At 37.5% G+C, this 19,412-nt stretch overlaps 1 protein-coding gene across 2 annotated transcripts in view; it reads right to left on the reverse strand.

Annotated features, from left to right (window-relative positions):
* POLQ (DNA polymerase theta) overlaps positions 1 to 19,412 on the reverse strand; it is a 106,514-nt gene that overhangs the window by 4,806 nt on the left and 82,296 nt on the right. For both annotated transcript variants that reach the window (XM_070369999.1, XM_005896082.3), the window contains 4 exons: positions 19,284 to 19,402; positions 16,641 to 16,825; positions 11,730 to 11,841; positions 6,596 to 6,720 (listed from right to left, as the gene is read on the reverse strand). In XM_070369999.1, coding sequence (XP_070226100.1) covers positions 6,596 to 6,720; positions 11,730 to 11,841; positions 16,641 to 16,825; positions 19,284 to 19,402 — 541 coding nt within the window. The remainder of the gene's footprint in view (positions 1 to 6,595; positions 6,721 to 11,729; positions 11,842 to 16,640; positions 16,826 to 19,283; positions 19,403 to 19,412) is intronic.

Consider the following 19,412-nt stretch of genomic DNA (forward strand, 5'->3'; position numbering starts at 1 on the left):
CAATTCCTCTTAATCCTAAACAGACATAATTGGAATACCACTCTTTGTGATGAGAATTGGAATGTTTCAAAAATCCCCCACATCAGTGGCCTCTTAGTCCTACATAGAGTTTGGCCACAGCAAGCCTGCAGCCCTCTGGTATGAATCAGAGCTTTTTATGGGCTGCTGGAGCTAGTCATTAGCTGCTGGTGAAAATGCAGATCTTAAATCCCAAGGTATTAAGTTAGAACTTCCCTGAAACTACTGCTGCCATGAGCTTCTTGGCAGGCAACCATAGCTGCTAAAAGTGATCATCGTGGGGCTACAAGAACTGGGATCTAGGTCAATATTCAAGGTGTCATTGGTCTATGATTACCACTCCTGTTGTCCCCAAAAGGCTCAGAAGATGGGAAGGGTCTACTCACTGAAGGCATCTATGTAACTTGAGAGGTGTTCTCTAGTTCCCTGTCACCTGGGCTACACCCAACTCCGAGTATATTAAATACTGGTTAAAGAGATAGACTTAAAAAAAATTAATAACTTGTTTTGTCAAATGCTGATGAATCCATCCTAAACACACTCGGCTGTCACTGTTTTAAGAGGGACTGAATTTCAAAGTTCTACTGATTACTCCCTTTCTTAAAGCCATATGCCTTTGTGTAGTGGATTGTTATTATTGTGATAACTTGCTACCTTTCTCTGTGAAGTCCGGAGCCTCCATCCATTGCCATGTGATTCAAAGTGTTTTTCACTCTCACGGACTTAACTGGTTTTGGCCAATAAAATGTTAGCAAAACTTACATATAGCACATGTAAGGAGTTTTGGGAGCTATCTAACACCATCAGAAAAAGAGGGTTTATTCCAGATAGGGACTCTTCTTCATTTTGAATTTTAGAATGAAGAAAATGCAGAACACAGCCACAGTCAACCCAGAACCAAACTGTAACATGAATTAAAAATAAAGCCTCTTATTATAAGTCACTGAAATTCAGGGCTTAGTTTGTACTGTGACGTAAGCAAATAAAACCAAAATATATACCTCATTCTCATGATACTGTATTTCCCTGAGACTATTCCAAAATAAGAAAACTTGGCAGTCTCAGCTTTGTGTCCCAGTCTCAGTCCCTTCTCATCACTAGTGCATTTTCACATACATTAAAAATACATAGCTTTCTGGTAATGGGAGATTATGTCATTAGGACCAACCCTCCCACTGATGATAACCAGAAAAGGTGGTCAGAAAATGCCTCTTTGAAACAATCAGACAGGAAAAAGGAAGTAAAGAATTACAGAACCTAAAAAACTAGGAGAGAAATGAAACCAAAGATGTGACCCTAGCTATGGAGGTCACCCTTTTTCCTAGGGAAATCAACAGATTGCCGAAGAGGCAGCTGAGATAAAAAGCTAAGCAGAACTTGATGGTCTTGAGGATTGATAACAAACATTTGGGCTCAGAGCCGAACAAGTAGGAGGAAGCCCAGTAAAGAGACAATACAATTGTTTTTATAGAAAACTAAGAAAAATAAAAGTCAATAGGAACAGACTACAGGAACACAAGTATGAGATGTATTAACTACATGCTATAAAGGAGTACGTAAAGGCTGTATACTGTTGCCCTTTATTTAACTTATATGCAGAGTACATCATGAGAAACGCTGGACTGGAAGAAGCACAAGCTGGAATCAAGATTGCCAGGAGAAATATCAATAACCGCAGATACGCAGATGACACCATCCTTATGGCAGAAAGTGAAGAGGAACTAAAAAGCCTCTTGATGAAAGTGAAAGTGGAGAGTGAAAAAGTTGGCTTAAAACTCAACATTCAGAAAACGAAGATCATGGCATCTGGTCCCATCACTTCATGGGAAATAGATGGGGAAACAGTGAAAACAGTGTCAGACTTTATTTTTCTGGGCTCCAAAATCACTACAGATGGTGATTGCAGCCATGAAATTAAAAGACGCTTACTCCTTGGAAGGAAAGTTATGACCAACCTAGATAGCATATTCAAAAGCAGAGACATTACTTTGCCAACAAAGTTTCGTCTAGTCAAGGCTATGGTTTTTCCTGTGGTCATGTATGGATGTGAGAGTTGGACTGTGAAGAAGGCTGAGCGCCAAAGAATTGATGCTTTTGAACTGTGGTGTTGGAGAAGACTCTTGAGAGTCCCTTGGACTGCAAGGAGATCCAGCCAGTCCATTCTGAAGGAGATCAGCCCTGGGATTTTTTTGGAAGGAATGATGCTAAAGCTGAAACTTCAGTACTTTGGCCACCTCATGCAAAGAGTTGATTCATTGGAAAAGACTGATGCTGGGAGGGACTGGGGGCAGGAGGAGAAGGGGACAACAGAGGATGAGATGGATGGATGGCATCACTGACTCGATGGACGTGAGTCTCAGTGAACTCCGGGAGTTGGTGATGGACAGGGAGGCCTGGCATGCTGCGATGCATGGGGTCACAAAGAGTCAGACACGACTGAGCGACTGATCTGATCTGATTATCAGACTTATTAGACTATAAAATGATCATGCTATCAAGAAAATACAAAACTGAATATTTCACCACAGAATCAAATACACATAAGAGCAAAATAAAAACTGTACCACCAAAAATATTAAAATAATATAACTTAAAGCACTTAAACTGTGCTTTCTCTGTAGTTTGGTGTATGTGTGCAGTGGGGAGATAGTACTGACTTGGAAAGAGCATAAAAAGGCTTTCTGGGGTGCTGGAAAAGTTCTAGATCATTCCGAACTTAAAAGCTCAACAGTTGCAAATTAGGCAACTTAAAGATAAGCTAGAAGAAAATATCCATAATTAATCATGATGAAATATAAACATGGAAAATACCAACCAGAGGATATGAAAAGGAGGAATTAAAGACAAGTTTTAAAATTTTGTATTACAAGTTCCAGAAAGAGAGAAGAGATTTCAATGAAACAATGATTGAAGAAGAAATGGCTAAGAATTTTCCAAAATCAACAAAAGATCTCAAGGTACAGATTCAAGAAGTCCTAAAGCACACCAAAAAGGATCAATTAACACACATCCAGACACAAAGGTACATGAAGTGAGGAAAAAAAAAAAACGCAAACTTAAGTACATCACAGAATACCTGCTGGAAACCACAAGGAAAGAAAAATACTGTATTGAAAGCAACCTAGAGAAAAAAAGGCAGATTACATTTAAAGAAGAAACAGACCAGGGTGGGCCAGTTACAGCCTACAGGTCAAGTCTGGCCTATCACTTGTTTCTGTAAATGAAGTTTTCCTGGAAGCCTGTGTCTATGACTGCATCTGCATTAGTAAAGTAGAGTTGAGTAGTTGTGATGGAGACTCTATGGCCTACAAGTACATATATAAGAGAACTAACTTTTTCTGACACAGCACTATTAAAAACCTAAAGGGAAGTTCTACTTACTGGTAAAACGTTTAAAATTTCCCTCTGAGATCTGAAAAGTGGCAAAGATGTTCACTATCACTAATTCTATTCAACACTGTACTACCTAGTAAGTCAAGCAAAAGTTAAAAGAAGAATAAGACTTGGAAAGGTGGTTAAAAAACTATTTGGGGGAGGGGCAGGTAATAACTGTGCAGACAGAATACCTGAAAGTATCTACAGATAACATTTTGGAATTAACAAGTAATATTTGCAAGGTTTCTAGACAAAAAAACAATAAAGACAATTATCTTTCTATACTAGCAGCAAAGGGTTAAAAAATGTAAAAAGGGAAGGAAAAGAATTTTTAAAGATACCATTCACAAGAGTATTAAATTTTGCAAATATCTAGCTATAAACTTAATAAAAACCTTGTAAGATTTCTTCCCCAAAACTATACATCACTTTGAGAGAATTTTAAAAGACCTAAGTAAATGGGCATGTATAACATGTTTATCAACTGGAAAACTCAAATTTATAAATACATCTCTTAATCCCATCTATGAACTCAAAGCAACAGCAATTAAAAAATCCCAACAGGGTTTTGTTTTTGTATGGAAATTCACAAGCTGCTTCTACGTAGAATTTATATGAAAATGCAGAAAATCCAAGAATAGGCAAATATTCTTGGGGGGGCAGGCAGAGGGTAAAAAGCAAGTTGGAAAACCTACTTTACCATATATCAAAACATCTTATAAAGTAGCTGTATAACTAAGGCAGTATGGAGGCTTAATTGCTCAGTCGTGTCCAACTCTCTGTGACCCCACGGACTGAAGCCTGTCAGGCTCCTCTGTCCACGGGATTCCCCACGCAAAAAGAGTGGAATGGGTTGCCATTTCCTACTCTAGGAGATCTTCCCAACCCAGGGACTGAATCTACTTTTCTTGCATCTCCTGCATTGGCAGGCAGATTCTTTACCACTGTGCCACCTGGGAAGACAATATGGCACTGCTTAGAGGATGAGTAAATACAAAATACCAAAACAATGTGTCCAGAAATCGACACATCCATATTTGTAGATTTAATTTTTGGCAAAGGTGACTTTGCAGAGCAGGGGTGAGGTGAGTGAGGTGGGTGAGGTGGGGAAGGAAACAGTCTTTTCAATAACAGCTTGTACAACTGTAGGGGTAGGGAGAAAACTTGACCCTCAATTTCGCTAAATGTATAACAATCAATTCCTAGTTGATTGTAGATATAAATTTAAAAGTCAGAACCAAAAACGTCTACAGAATTGACATTGGGGTAGAGAAACCTTTCTTTAATAGATCATAGAAAGCACTACAATAATACAAAAGACCGATAAATCCATGTAAGCAAAAGATTCATATCTGGAATATAAATGTAAAAGTGAAAGTGAAAGCGAAGTCACTCAGTCACGTCCGAGTCTTTGCGATCCTATGGACTGTTGCCTACCAGGCTCATCCGTCCATGGGATTTTCCAGGCAAGAATACTGGAGTGGGTTGTCATTTCCTTCTCCAGGGGATCTTCCCGACCCAGGGATCAAACAAGGGTCTCCCACATTGCAGGCAGACGCTTTATTACCCTCTGAGCCACCAGCAAGTAGTGAAGTCACTCAATCGCGTCTGACTCTGCGACCCCGTGGACTGTAGTCCACCAGGCTCCTCTGTCCATGGGATTCTCCAGGCAAGAATACTGGAGTGGGTTGCCATTTCCTTCTCCAGGGGATCTTCCTGACCCAGGGATCGAACCCAGGTCTCCCGCATTGCGGGCAGATGCTTTAACCTCTGAGCCACCAGGGAAGTCCCTTATAAATGTAAGGACTCTCATAAATCAATTAAAGGACAGCCAACTTAAAAACAAAAAGACTTGCACAGATACTTCACAAAAAGTTATCCAAGTGGCCAATAAACATATAAAAAATGAAGTTCAACATCACTAGTCATCAGGGAAAAAGCAAATTAAAAGCACAATGAGGTACCAAGATTCAGATACCAGAATGGCTAAAATCAAAAAGACCAACGATTTCAAGTAATAGCCTGCCTTTAAAAGCGTTCCAATAGCTGCTTTCATGTGACCAGCAGAAAATTATCTATGCCCAAGTGACAACTCAAATTCTCCACTTCTATCAGATTGGCTTTTAGCCAACCCTTACCCAAACTTTTATTCATTTGTGATCATCTTTTTTTCTCATGCCCAGCAATCTAACCTTTAGTCTTCAGGTATCTGTTCAAGTCCTACCTCCTCCAGGAGCCTAGATCATTGACTATACATATATGTGTTTGCTTTATCTCTTCCAATATATTTCAAGACTTACTTTCCCTAGTGCATCAACTACAGTGAGTATAGTTGTAAATATGGTAAAAGTCTGGGAAATACCTGAGGTCTAGTATGTGGATATTCGGGAAGCGAGAGAGTGAAAAAGTAACAAAAACCCAATTATTCCTCCATAGTTCCTAAGAGCATTACTGCTCTGAGAGGGTGTAGCTCAAGACAGAAGTTTAGCAATTTGGCCGTTGGATATTTTCATTACATACAATGTGTAGTGGGCAATGACACATCAAAGTATGGGGTAAGGGCAAAATACAACCAGTTAAAACAGGAAGCTTTGGATTATAACAGGAACTTAAATGCTAAAATACATGGAATACTTTTATGGATCCCAATGATTTCACAAAGAGATTTTGGTCATAATTAGAGTAAATATCATCAATAAATCTTTTAAATGATATTAAAAATAGCATTTTTAAATATTTTGGGTATCCTAGTAACCTCTGATGAGCCAGTATTTTTTAAATAAAATAAACAAAAGGATTGAACAAAAAAATTCCACAATTCAATGACTGGCTAATCTCTGAAGACACTGGCAATCTGGTGTGATATGACAAATTAGTATATGATATCTGAAACAAAGAACAATTAGCAAGTGTAAGAATTAAGTGTATATATAACTTATTACCAAAGCTAATAAATAACTGCCTTACTAAAACAGAACACCTTAAATTGGAATATTATTAAGTGAACATATTTACATCAGTCTCCTAAAGACAGTGGTCAGCAAATACGGGCATATACCGTCACTTCAGAAGTCCTTAATGAAACAGAAGATCCAATTCATATGCTAGTCTCTAAAAGAGACATTAGCAGGGTTCAGTCTTTGATGCAAAAGTATATGTCATTAAAATATTAAGTTAAAAATCCAGAGAAATTTCAACATACATGAGCTTTATGATAAGGGTTGTTGTCTTTGATTCCTGGTAAATATCTACGCCTTCCCAAAATGGTCTGAACAAATCCATCTCTTTTACAGTTCTTCACGGTCTCTCTCATGAAATGACTAATCCCTACAAAGAAAATAAAGAAATAATTACAATCAACATCCATCCTTTATCTCACTCACTAGTTTCAATACAGTGAAACAAACCAAAACTTGACAATGATTAACATTAACATCACAGCATCAAAATTTTGCATGTAAACCTTCATTCACTTTTTCTTCCAGTTCTACTGAGAATTAACTGACATACACCATTGTGCAGCATGACAGCTTGCTTTACATGTATTTGAAAAAGTGCTTGCTTAGACGGCATGTATACATAGACTGTGAAATGATTACCACAATAGGTTTAATTAACACTCATCATCTCATATAGCTTAGACACTAAAAGGACTTTAGAAATGACATTAATCTCTTTGTTTTTTAACCACCACCACCAACAAAAAATACAAAACTAAGCTCTAGAATGACAGAGCAGGTACTAAAACCTAGGCAGTTTTATTATAGGACCTTAAGACTATTCCATGCTACTTTCACAGGGTTCTGTTCTTTGATCACATTATTCCTCTTTCACTCTGATTTTACAATTTCCAGGCTTGGGTTTCCCTGGTGGCTCACACAGTAAAGAATCTGAGTGCAATGCAGGAAACCCAAGTTCAATTCCTGGGATGGGAAGAACCCTTGGAGAAGGGAATGGCTACCCACTCCAGTATTCTTGCCTGGACAATTCCATGGACAAAGGAGCCTGGCAGGCTACAGTCCATGGGGTTGCAAAGAGTTGAACACGACCCAGCAACTTACACTTTCACTTTTCAGACTTAATACATTCCAACAGCTCCTTGTTACCATCTATGCTATGATTCAAATAGGACCTAACTGAAACTAATGCATGAGTTATAACATTTCCTTAGAAATATATACTATTCCTTAAAATTAAAAGACTATTCCCTACGCCAGAATTCATCCTTTTCCATTTTTAGGTCTTCAAATTCTTTGCTCCAGGTAGGCCAATCTCCTCTTTGCTCACTGAGCTAGAAAAGTTCTTCTCTTCTGAAATATTCTATTTCTATACTCTTTAAAACACATTCAGGTATAGAGAATGCCAATCTATCTAAATTCTCATGTGCTCTTTCTGCTTTCTCTCAGCTCTGCTCATCCTAAGTAATAAACACTAATACTTCCCAATTAAAACCCCTTTTAAAGACTTCTGTTGTGTGGGTGGCACAGATTGTGGCTGACAGGAAGGTGAGAAAACCCAGCAAGTGAGGCTGTTGGTGATATCTGACCACTACTACAGAAATTTCAGAAAGCAATCAGACTCTCATCTTCTTCTCTAGAAGAATTACTGTGATATAGCTGAAAGAGCAAAAAGGATGAGATTTAAAAGACTGCACTTCTACAAATTCTTTTACCTGACTCCTGCAGGAGGCCTTCAAATATTCAGACTGCAAGAACTACTTTAAAAAGCAATCAATGCTGAGGTATATACAATAAGCACTTTAATAAATGTATATACCTTTGTAAAAACCACTACAAGATACAAAACATTTTAATCAACTTCACAGCCAGCTCCCCATTATCAGCCTCAAACACTCATGAACCTACTTTAATACACCTTATCTTTTTCATGTTCTTGAATTTCATAAAAATTGAATTTCACTGTATGTTCTCTCACTTATCTCTGCCTTCTCTTACTAAGTAGCATTCCACTACAGAGACATGCCAAAATTTGTTTATCCATAATCCTGCTGACAGATAATTTGTTCCTGTTAAAATGGAGATAGTAGGCCCAAAATGAAGTCACTTAGGCCAAATCCTATGTCAGCAGACCAAGACATAATACCTAACCTGACTTCAGTCTCAACACCCCCAGGAGTAAAATCTTTAACCATTCAATCTGAATTACATGGTCAGCTTTAGTGAAGTTATCTGTCCAATAGGCCCTTAGGAGGGGGACCTTGCCTGAAACAATACTACATTCTTTGCTAATAATTTCCTTCAACTGCCTACCCCATTTCTACCTTTAAAAAACTTTTTTACAGCTCAGTGCAGTTCCTTTCTATTGCTAGATAGGATGTTGCTCAATTCGTGAATCATGGAATAAAACCAATTTGATCTTTAAATTTACTCAGTTGATAAAGAGAAATGGAGTAATAGATACAGAGAACAAACAGGTTGTTACCAGCGGGGGGAGAATGGGGAGGAGAGAAACAGGTGTAGGAGATTAAGAGACACAAACTTTCAGTTTCAAGACACGTGTTACAAGTATGAAATGTTACTGAATTAAATAATTCAATAATTAAATAGTTATTGAATACAGTCAATAACTATTTAATATCTTTGCATGGTGATAGATGGGCAACTAGAATTATCATGGTGACCATTCAAAATGTGTAGAACTATCAGATCACTGCTGTATACCAGGAACTAACATAGTTTGCAGGTCAATTATTTTTCAAAAACAAACTCATAGAAAAAGAGATTTAGATTTGTGGCTATAAGAGGTGGGAAGCAGGAGAAGGAACAGGTGAAGGTGGTCAAAAGATGCAAACTTCCAGTTATAAATAAATACTAGGAATGAAATGTACAACACAATAAAACTAATTAATACTGCAGAATGTTACATATGAAAACTGTTAAGAGAGCAAATACTGAGACTGTCACCACAAGGAAAAAATCTTTTCTCCTATTTCTTTAATGTCATATCAATATGAAAAGACAGTTGCTCACTAAGTCTATGTGGTAATCATTTCAGGATGTATTTAAATCAAATGATTATGCTGTACACCTTTTATAAAGTGCTGTGTGTCAATTACAGTTCAATAAAACTGAGGAAATTTTAATTTATTCACTTGGATTTTTGTTGTTTAACATTTCCAGTCTTTGGCTGTTATAAATAAAACTGCTATAACACTCACATATAAGTCTTTCCTAGGACATACGTTTTCATTTTTCTTGGGAAAACATCCAATAGTAGAACTGCAGAATCATATAGTTAAAGGTATGTTTAACTTCAAATGAAAGAGCCTTACTGTTTTCCAAAGTGGTTGCATCATTTTACAACCAGTCAGCAATGTAAAAGAGACACAATTTAAAAAAAATATTAGCATTCTAATGTTTCTGTAATGGTATCTCTTTGTGGTTTTAATTTGCTTTTCCCTGAGGACTAATGATGATAACACTTGATGTAGTTATTCAAATATTTTCTTTTGTGAAGTATAGGTTCAAATCTTTCAAACTTTATTTTTTTTTCAAACTTTATTTTATGCATTATTTACCTTCTTAGTTGAGTTGTCAGATTTCTTTATATATTCTGGACACAAGTCCTTTGTTAGATAATAGGAACTGTAAATATTTCTTCTCAGTCCATCACCTGCCTTGTATTTTCTTAATGGTACCTTTTATCAGTATTTATTTTTTATCGTTAATTCAGTATTATCATTACCTAAGAAACTGGTGTCTACCTCAATGTCCACAAAGCTCCTCTCCCTTTTCTTCTGGAAGATTGATAGTTCTAGTTTTTACTTTCATGTTAATGTTTCATATCAAATTACTTTTTGAATATAGTATAAGATAAAAGTAGAAGTTCATCTTTTTTCCATACTGGTATCCAGCTGTTCTAGCACTTGGTTGACAGACCATCTTTCCTCCATTGAATTACCACAGCAACTCTGCTGAAAATCAATTCACCGTGCACATATAGACATATTTCTGGATACTCTTGTGTTTCATTGTTCCCTAAAACTTCCCTTAGGCCTATTCTTGATTACTGTAGTTTTCAATAAATTTTGAAACCAAGGAGAGTAAGTACTCAACACTGTACCTTTCCCTGCCAAAACTATTTTAGTTATTCCAGACCCTCTGAATTTCCATGTAAGTTTAGAATCAGCTTGTCAAATTCGATACAAAGTCAAGATATTTTGACTGGGAATGCACTGAATCTATACAAAAATTTACAGAGAACTGTCATCATAACAATATGGTGCCTTCTAGTAAAGTAACATGGTGAACCTCACATTTACTTAAGTACTCCTCAATTTCTCTTAAACCTCAAAGGATTGCTTTTGGGTTCTCAATAAAGTCTTGCACATACTCTATTATTTTATCCTAAGTATTTCATGTTTTTGATGTTACTGTAAATGATTTTATTTTTACTTCATTCACTGTTTATTGATAGTATATAAAAATAACTGACTTCCTGTGCTAAACTTAGTTATTTGTTATAGTAGTTGCTTTTGTAGAATTCACATGATTTTCTATGTACAAGATAATGTCAAGTGAATAAGGCTTCTTTTTGGGGATTGGGGACAGAGTTGATTACAAAGGGACGTAAAAGAGCCTTTTGAGATGACGGGGGAATGACTCTGTATCTTAGTTGTAGCATAGATTATACGACTGTAAGCATCTCTCAAAATTCATAGAACTCAAAATTCAGAGGTGAATTTTACTGTATACAAATTACCTCAATATACTGGTAAAGAAGAGAGAATTTAAAATGATGATATTCAAACTGCTCTATAAAAGCAATTGTTCTGTCTTAGTTTATGGTATATTTAATCAATGGTTTACTATTTCAGTAGTAGTAATAGTAGTGTTAGTCACTCAGTTGTGTCCGACTCTTTGCGACCTCATGGACTGTGGCCCTCCAGGCTCCTCTGTCCATGGGATTCTCCAGGAAAAAACACTGGAGTGGATTGCCATTCCTTTCTCCAGAGGATCTTCCCAACCCAGGGCTCAAACCCAGGTCTACTGCACTGCAGGCAGATTCTTTACCATCTGAGCTACAGGGAAGATCCTAAAGCATAGGACAATCCCTAGATTTTTAAGATTTCCGCAGTGACACAGTAGTATATATATCAACTTCATTTTGCTATTCCATTTCTGTCCCTACTTTTATGAAAAAAGTACATCTTTGTAAATAATGATAAGTAAAGTTACTGATGTTTAATTAATAATGCTTGATGAAAACTTCTGTCAATAGAAAATTCTGTAACACAAACTTTAAAAAATATAATATGGAAACAGAGTTGAGAAGAATAGTATCTAGAAGATAATTAACACTCAGTACTTCCTTACCCGTGTATCTGGATTTGAAGGAGTCAATGTAGCAAGCAGCATCATTTTCTTTAATACCCATCTGCTCTCCCAAAGACTTAGCTCCCATTCCATAAATGATTCCATAGCAAATCTGAAAGGAACTCATCACACTCAGTATGTAAATTACAGTTCAAAATCACATAAAATGCAAACCTAAGAAGTTCATTAGGATAGAAATTTGGTAAATTTTTCATAGTAAGTCAAAGGAAGGGCTAGATTTGCTTTCATGAGTTAGATCCATAGAAGCTGGTATCCAGTGAACGCCTCTTCTGCCTTTTAGCAATACATTTTGAGGTGGGGAAGAAGAAAAGAAGGGGCAGAATATGAATGAGTATGAGTGTGTGTGTGTGTTAAAAAAACAATGTTAGTGATTTAAAAGGGAAGATTTATTTTTGGCTATCATTTTTCCAGAAGTCTTCAAGGCAGCTTCCAAATCCTCATAATACTTCATTAACTGCTGCTTATGGAGAAGGGAATGGCAACCCACTTCGGTATTCTTGCCTGGAGAATTTCATGGACAGAGGAGCCTAGTGGGCTACAGTCCATGGAGTCAACTAACACTACTACTACTACTACTACTGGCTTCCCTCAAGGCTTTTTCTGACACCAGTACAGTGGGGACAAAGACATGTACTGTTGGAGGAAAGAGCCAATTCTGATTCCATGATGGATCTGTTTATTTGACTTTACCCTTTGTTTTTCATTACTTTTGTTATTATAATCATATATAATAACCTGCCAGGGACCTGTCCCTCTGCCTGAAGAGATTAATACAGCCTCTCCATAAAGGCCTGCCTCAGGGAACCTTGTTGCTCTGCTTGAAGATATTAATACATTCCCTCCTTGAGGGTGGCCATTCCTGGGGATATTTGCAAGATAATGGTCTTTACTTCAACTCCTCCCCTTCTCTGTTCTATAAAAGAACCTGGGATCCAGACTCCCCCCAAGATGGTTATTTTGAGACTTAGTCTGCCATCTTCTAAGTCAACCAGCTTTCTGAATAAAATCATATTCCTTACCTAAAAAAAAAAAAAACACAAAAACCTGTTGCTTAAGGAAATGCCTAGAAGTCAGAAAAGAGAAGTATTATAAACATTGCTCTCCTCATCTTTGAATGGGACTAAAAAAGCAGAAAGAATAGATTATAAGGGTTCATAATAAGGAGGATGTCTTTGGAAATAAATATCCTCTTCATCTCACAGCCACCTGAAATCCCACAACTGCAGAATTCATTTGGGTTAAATACAAACTCCAGAGAAAATTTTGAGAGTAGTGTAGGAAAATGGTCTAAATAGGTCAAAAAAACAAACTAATTTAATAATAAGTATTGCATGGGTTCAAATCCTAGTTCCACTGTTTAAAAGAGGCCTTGCACAAGCTATCTCGTATCTCCATTTCTTCAAGTAGAGAATGAGGATAGTGTCAACTACAAATTGGTACTTGCCAAGCGCATTGCCAACAACTGAACAAGGGTGTTTGCCACCTGCCCCTATGGAAATTAAAGCCTATGTTGCTACAGCTGTCAACATCCCTTGAGAGAGTTCAAGGTAGAGAGAGGCATTCTGTGCTCCAGCAAATCTGGTGGGACAGGTCTTTAGATAGTTAGATGTTTTTATGAACAGATTTTAAGAATCGATGCTTTTGAACTGTGGTGTTGGAGAAGACTCTTGAGAGTCCCTTGGACTGCAAAGAGGTCCAACCAGTCCATCCTAAAGGAGATCAGTCCTGGGTGTTCATTGGAAGGACTGATGCTAAAGGTGAAACTCTAATACTTTGGCCACCTCATGAAAAGAGCTGACTCACTGGAAAAGACCCTGATGCTGGGAGGGATTAGGGGCAGGAGAAGGGGATGACAGAGGATAAGATGGCTCAATGGCATCACCGACTCAATGGACATGAGTTTGAGTGAACTCCGGGAGTTGGTGATGGACAGGGAGGCCTGGCGTGCTGCGATTCATGGGGTCGCAAAGAGTTGGACACAACTGAGCAACTGAACTGAATTTTATGATCTCAATCCTTGCATCTCCCCATATCTAGAAAAGCACTAAATCCCTTCATGGTGACATACCCTAGTAACTAGCAGAAAACCGTTTGTAAAATGAGTGCTTAACGGTATTGGACTCCACCTTCACCAAAAACTTACATATTGACATTCCTCCCACTACCTATTTGGAGCAGTCTCTCAGAGCTATCTGAGGTACTGCCTCCTGGGTGGCAGTCCTCATTTTGCCCCAAATAAAACTTAACTCACAACTCTCCAAGTTGTGCATCTGTTTTTAGTTGACAATAGTAATACCTACATCTGGAGATTGTTAGGATTGTGCTAAGGAGCTTCAGTTGTGTCCAACTCTGCAATCCTATAGACTATAGCCCACCAGGTCCCTCTGTCCATGGGATTCCCAGGCAAAAATACTTGAGTGGGTTGCCATGCCCTCCTCCAGGGTGTTAAGATTAGATGAGTTATTATACACATATGTTTAGGACACCATCTGACACAAAGCAAGTTCTATATAAATATTGGTAAATAAAATTTAAAAAGAAAAATTGCAAAAAAAGGATTATCAAAATTTCAAAATACTTTTTCTTTAAACGTCACATTTAGAATGGTTTTATTCCCTCCTGTTTTCTTTTTAGTCTTTTTACACTTTCTAACTCAGATATCGCTTAGCTGATAACCTTGGCAATGCTGAGATCCAGATTAGATGGTTAAGTGCCTGGTGATTCAAGAACAACAACAAAAAAAATATGATATAGGATAAATACTATTAAATCATGCAAGAACTTACTAAATAGAGGCAGCTATTTAGCATCAGTGTATGCATGTTTAGATAATGGGGTCAGAATGTCTAAGTTCTGGTATTCTGAACTTATCCTGGCTCTACCACTGATAGCTATGTTAAGCAAACTACTATTAATAGCATAACTCCAGAAAGAATGAAGTGACGGAGCCAAAGCAAAAACAACACCCAGTTGTGGATGTGACTGGTGATGGAAGTAAAGTCCGATGATATAAAGAGCAATACTGCATAGGAATCTGGAATGTTAGGTCCACGAATCAAGGTAAATTGGAAATGATCAAACAGGAGATAGAGTGAACATCGACATTTTAGGAATCAGTGAACTAAAATGGACTTGAATGGGTGAATTAACTCAGATGACCATTATATCTACTACTGTGGGCAAGAATCCCTTAGAAGAAATGGACTAGCCATTACGGTCAACAAAAGAGTCCGAAATGCAGTACTTGGATGCAATCTCAAAAAGAACAGAATGATCTGTTTGTTTCCAAGGTAAACCGTTCAATATCACAGTAATCCAAGTCTATGCCCCAACCAGTTATGCTGAAGAAGCTGAAGTTGAACAGTTCTATGAAGACCTACAAGACCTTCTAGAACTAACACCTAAAAAAGATGTCCTTTTCATTATAGGGGACTGGAATGCAAAAGTAGGAAGTCAAGAAACACCTGGAGTAATGGGCAAATTTGGCCTTGGACTACAGAATGAAGCAGGTCAAAGGCTAATAGAGGTTTGCGAAGAGAACTCACTGGTCATAGCAAACACCCTCTTCCAACAACACAAGACAAGACTCTACACATGGACATCACCAGATGGTCAATACAAAAATCAAATTGATTATATTCTTTGCAGCCAAAAATGGAAAAGCTCAATACAGTCAGCAAAAACAAGACCCGGAGCAGACTACAGCTTAGATCATGAACTCCTTATTGCCAAATTCAGACTGAAATTGAAGAAAGTGGGGAAAACCACCAGAATTCCCATAGGTCATGTGGTAAGGAAGTATGGTGTTAATTCAGGCTAGGAAATGGTGTGAATGTGGCCTTTCATTTCCCTGTGCCCGACAGTCAGACAGGAACAGGAACTAATATGGGCTTACATGAAAGGTCCAAGGGCAGTATGAAATTTCACAAGCAGATCAGCCAACCACCAATGGTCTCAAAATACTAAAAAGCTAATAGTTATTGACTATAATCCACAGTTCAGCAATATATATTTTTCAAAAAACATTCAGAGAGCACCTTTCTATAAAAAGCACCATGGCTTTCTTTGTGAATACAGAAAGACAAATATATGTGTGCTTACAGGCTAGAGATTTGAAACACACACACACACACACACATATACAATACCTACCACCACCACCACCATAATATCACTAATGTATATGGCCTTCCCAATACTAAGTAGCTTCAGACTGTTAGGTAGGTAGAATAGGAAAAGGAGTCCAAAACGGCGGTGGCTAAAAGACAAAGAAGGGAAAATAGAACAAAGGAAGGTCGGAGGACCGGAGTGAGGACCTCAGGTAAAATAAACAACACTCCTGGCTGGCCCAATTTACATAGGACAGGCCCAGGGAGAGAAAAACATATAAAAAGAGGAGCCAAAGCTAGCTCTCTCTCTCCCGCATGCTGGGGCGCTCTTCTCTTCGCGTCTGGATCGACGTGCCCTCATGCCTCGAAGATGGATTTTCCTGCTATCTTCTTAATAAAATAGAGCTGTATAACACTGATTTGTCTAAGAGCTATCACATGGTCCTTTCGAGACCTGAGAGCTATAACATAGTCTATCCAAGACCCAGGAGCTGTGACATGGTGAGGGGGCTTTAATGTCCGTCATTCCAAATCTTTGTTGTGACGAGACAAAAACTGAGGAACATACACTCACGTGACAAGACTAAGTCTATTGGATTCTTTATATTGACTCTACAAAGGAATATATGAATATCATGAGACAGGCTCAGATGAATGTCATGAAAAATCCAAACAGGGAGAAATCATTTCTCAAATGCAAAATGATTGAGGCAGTTTAAAAAATTTTTTGCATCAGTAAAAATTCTCTCCATTTCTGTTAAGTATGTTCACTAAAGATTACCTGCTTTGCTTGTTGCCTCAGATTATCCCCAACAGACTCTGGCTCAATCATCTTCCATTCAGCTGCAATACTCCTGAAAACATCAGCTCCAGTGTTTAGCACTTGAATGAGACGACGATCGTGGGATAAATGAGCCAAGATCCTCAGCTCAAGTTGAGAATAATCAGCCGCTAATATTAAACCACCTGAAACAAATGATTTTGGAAAAGTTGGCACAAAGACAAAACCAACTTTTATAGTACCGAACAGGATGACAGAAATTCAGTTCCAACAAAGAACCTTGAGATCATGCATCCAAAAGCTAAAATCTTGCTCTTAATTTGACTCAGTTCAATTCTGTAACATGTAAGAATTTTTCTGCTTGGCTTTCAAAGGTATGTAATATATATAAAGCTACCTTTGACCTCTGCCCCTCAACCACTGTGGTAGTGCTTTCCTCAGTGTTCCTATAACACTGACATAAATGTCAGAGAGGTTCTTTCATGCCTCCCCCACGTAACACTTAGCTACTAGGGACAGGATACTTAATCTTCCTTTGCATTCTATAGAAATACTCAGCTCCTGGTACCTAACAGGTCAGAACAAATGGATGTTAATTGAATGAATGAATGAGTAAATAAAGAAACTGGTTCCTAATGTGTGCGCATCTTAAGGGAGCAGGAAAGTCGTTCAACAAAAAACAAGTCAGGTGGTCTGTATGTTCAGAAGAGTTATTAAGGGGATTCAAATTATTTATTTATGGACTAGAAATTTATCTATGGCAAAAAACAAAATAAAGAAAAGCCAGGTTAAAGAAAAATTAGAAAAATATTTGTAAATGATACCACAAAGGACTCATTACTATATTACAAAAAAGGTACAATCAAGAACAAAATATAAATGAGCAGTTCACAGAAATAAAAACAAAAGAACCTTAAGCATATTAAAGAATGCTTAATTTCATTGACAATAAAAGAAATGCTAATTAAATCTACAATAATAATTTTTTTCTACTTATATTGCAAAAATCCAGAGGTTGGACAGCACATTCTGTGGCAAGGCTGTGAAGAAAGAAACATTCATATATTGTTACTGGGAAGTAAATGGTAACTGTGCCCCACCCCCCCAAATAACTACACAGCAAGTTTATAATAGTTATAGGAGCTAAACCTATTGCAAGAAAAGGGAAATGGAAAAAACATCCGTAATGTAAATTATGGATGAAGTGGTATAAAATTATTAGAAGCTAGTCTGTGATGTGATGCATATTGTAAACTCCAAAGTATCTAAGATACAGAATTTAAAAGAAATAAAACAATAATAAAAAGTCATTTACAGTTTTTAAAGAAGAATAAAGAACAGATAGAACAAAATACAAATGACAAGACAATAGACTTAAATCCAACCATACATCAACACTTACTCTAGATAGTTAACTAAACAGTGTATTCAACTGGCAGATATTTTCAGGTTAAATCCACATACATTTAAATTATCATAATTTTTAAATTTTAAACAAAAGCAGTATAAAATACTGTTGTGTTAAACACAATCTTATTACTAAAGTAAGAATAAATACATACTATGAAATATTATTCAGCCTTAAAAAAGAAAAATCTGACACAAATGCTATAACATGAATAAACCTTGAAGACATGCTAAGTGAAATAAGCCTGGCACAAAAGTACAAATATTATATGATTTCATTTATATGAAGTATAGAGAATGGTCAAATTCTAGAGAGAATGGTGGTTGCCATGGCTGTGGGAGTTAGGGGGCAGTTATATTTAATGGGTACAGATTTTCAGTTGGGGAAAATGAAAAGTTCTGGAGATGAATGGTGGTAATGGTTGCAACACAACATGAATGTACTTAATACCATGTAACTGAATACTTTAACACAGTTACAATGGTAAAATGCTGGTAATTCATACTTAAAAAGCAAAACTGAAAACTGTCAAATGGCAATGACACTATCATAGACGTGATTTTAGCCTTAGAATATAAACTTCTGACAGAACTAAATAAATTGAGCTGATTAACTGCACTCACCCAGACCTGCCAGATGGCAAAAGATAAAAGGGCAAATATGTGTACTAACAGGGCTGATGCTTTCGGAGTTAGATCATGACTTAAAAAGGTTTTGATGATGAGTGCTGAGGAGAGGTCAGACAGAAGACAGACAGCCTTGAGGGCTACCCCATGCAACAGGAAGCAGCAGTGGGGAGAACTGCAGAAGAAATGAAGAGCAAAACAAGTTACAGAGAGACCAAAAAAAAAGTGCCTTTAGAAGTCAAGGGAGGAGAAAAACTGAGGAAACAGAGGGTTGACAGAATGCTAAATGCTGTAGAGAAGTCGAAGAGAATGAGGACTAACAAAATTCACTGGATTCTACAAAAAGGCTGACAAAGACAGAGGATAACATGATTTCAGCAGGATGCTGAGCAAACGCCCCAGAAGTTTCCCACAGAGCAGATCATGAAGACAATTATGAGTGACTTACAAATCCGGCAATAAAAAAGGGAAAAATAGGCTCCACCAAAGAGAGGAAAGAAGGAGGAAACAATGCATTCTTCTGAGTCTTATTCATAATTTGCTTTATCAGTGCTTTGAAAACCATTCCTACAGCAATAAGAAGCTCAAAACCATCATCAGTCACCTGACCTGTGAAAGGCACAAAGGCATGTCGCATGCTGACCGAGAAGGGCATTCCTCTGTCTGAGGCTCTCTCTTCCACCTTTGTCTGGCGCCCGGCGTTCATGGCACAGTCCTTTTTTCCTCCTCTGTTGGTGC

The sequence above is a fragment of the Bos mutus genome, chromosome 1 (genome assembly GCF_027580195.1).
Source record: "Bos mutus isolate GX-2022 chromosome 1, NWIPB_WYAK_1.1, whole genome shotgun sequence".
Taxonomy (NCBI): domain Eukaryota; kingdom Metazoa; phylum Chordata; class Mammalia; order Artiodactyla; family Bovidae; genus Bos; species Bos mutus.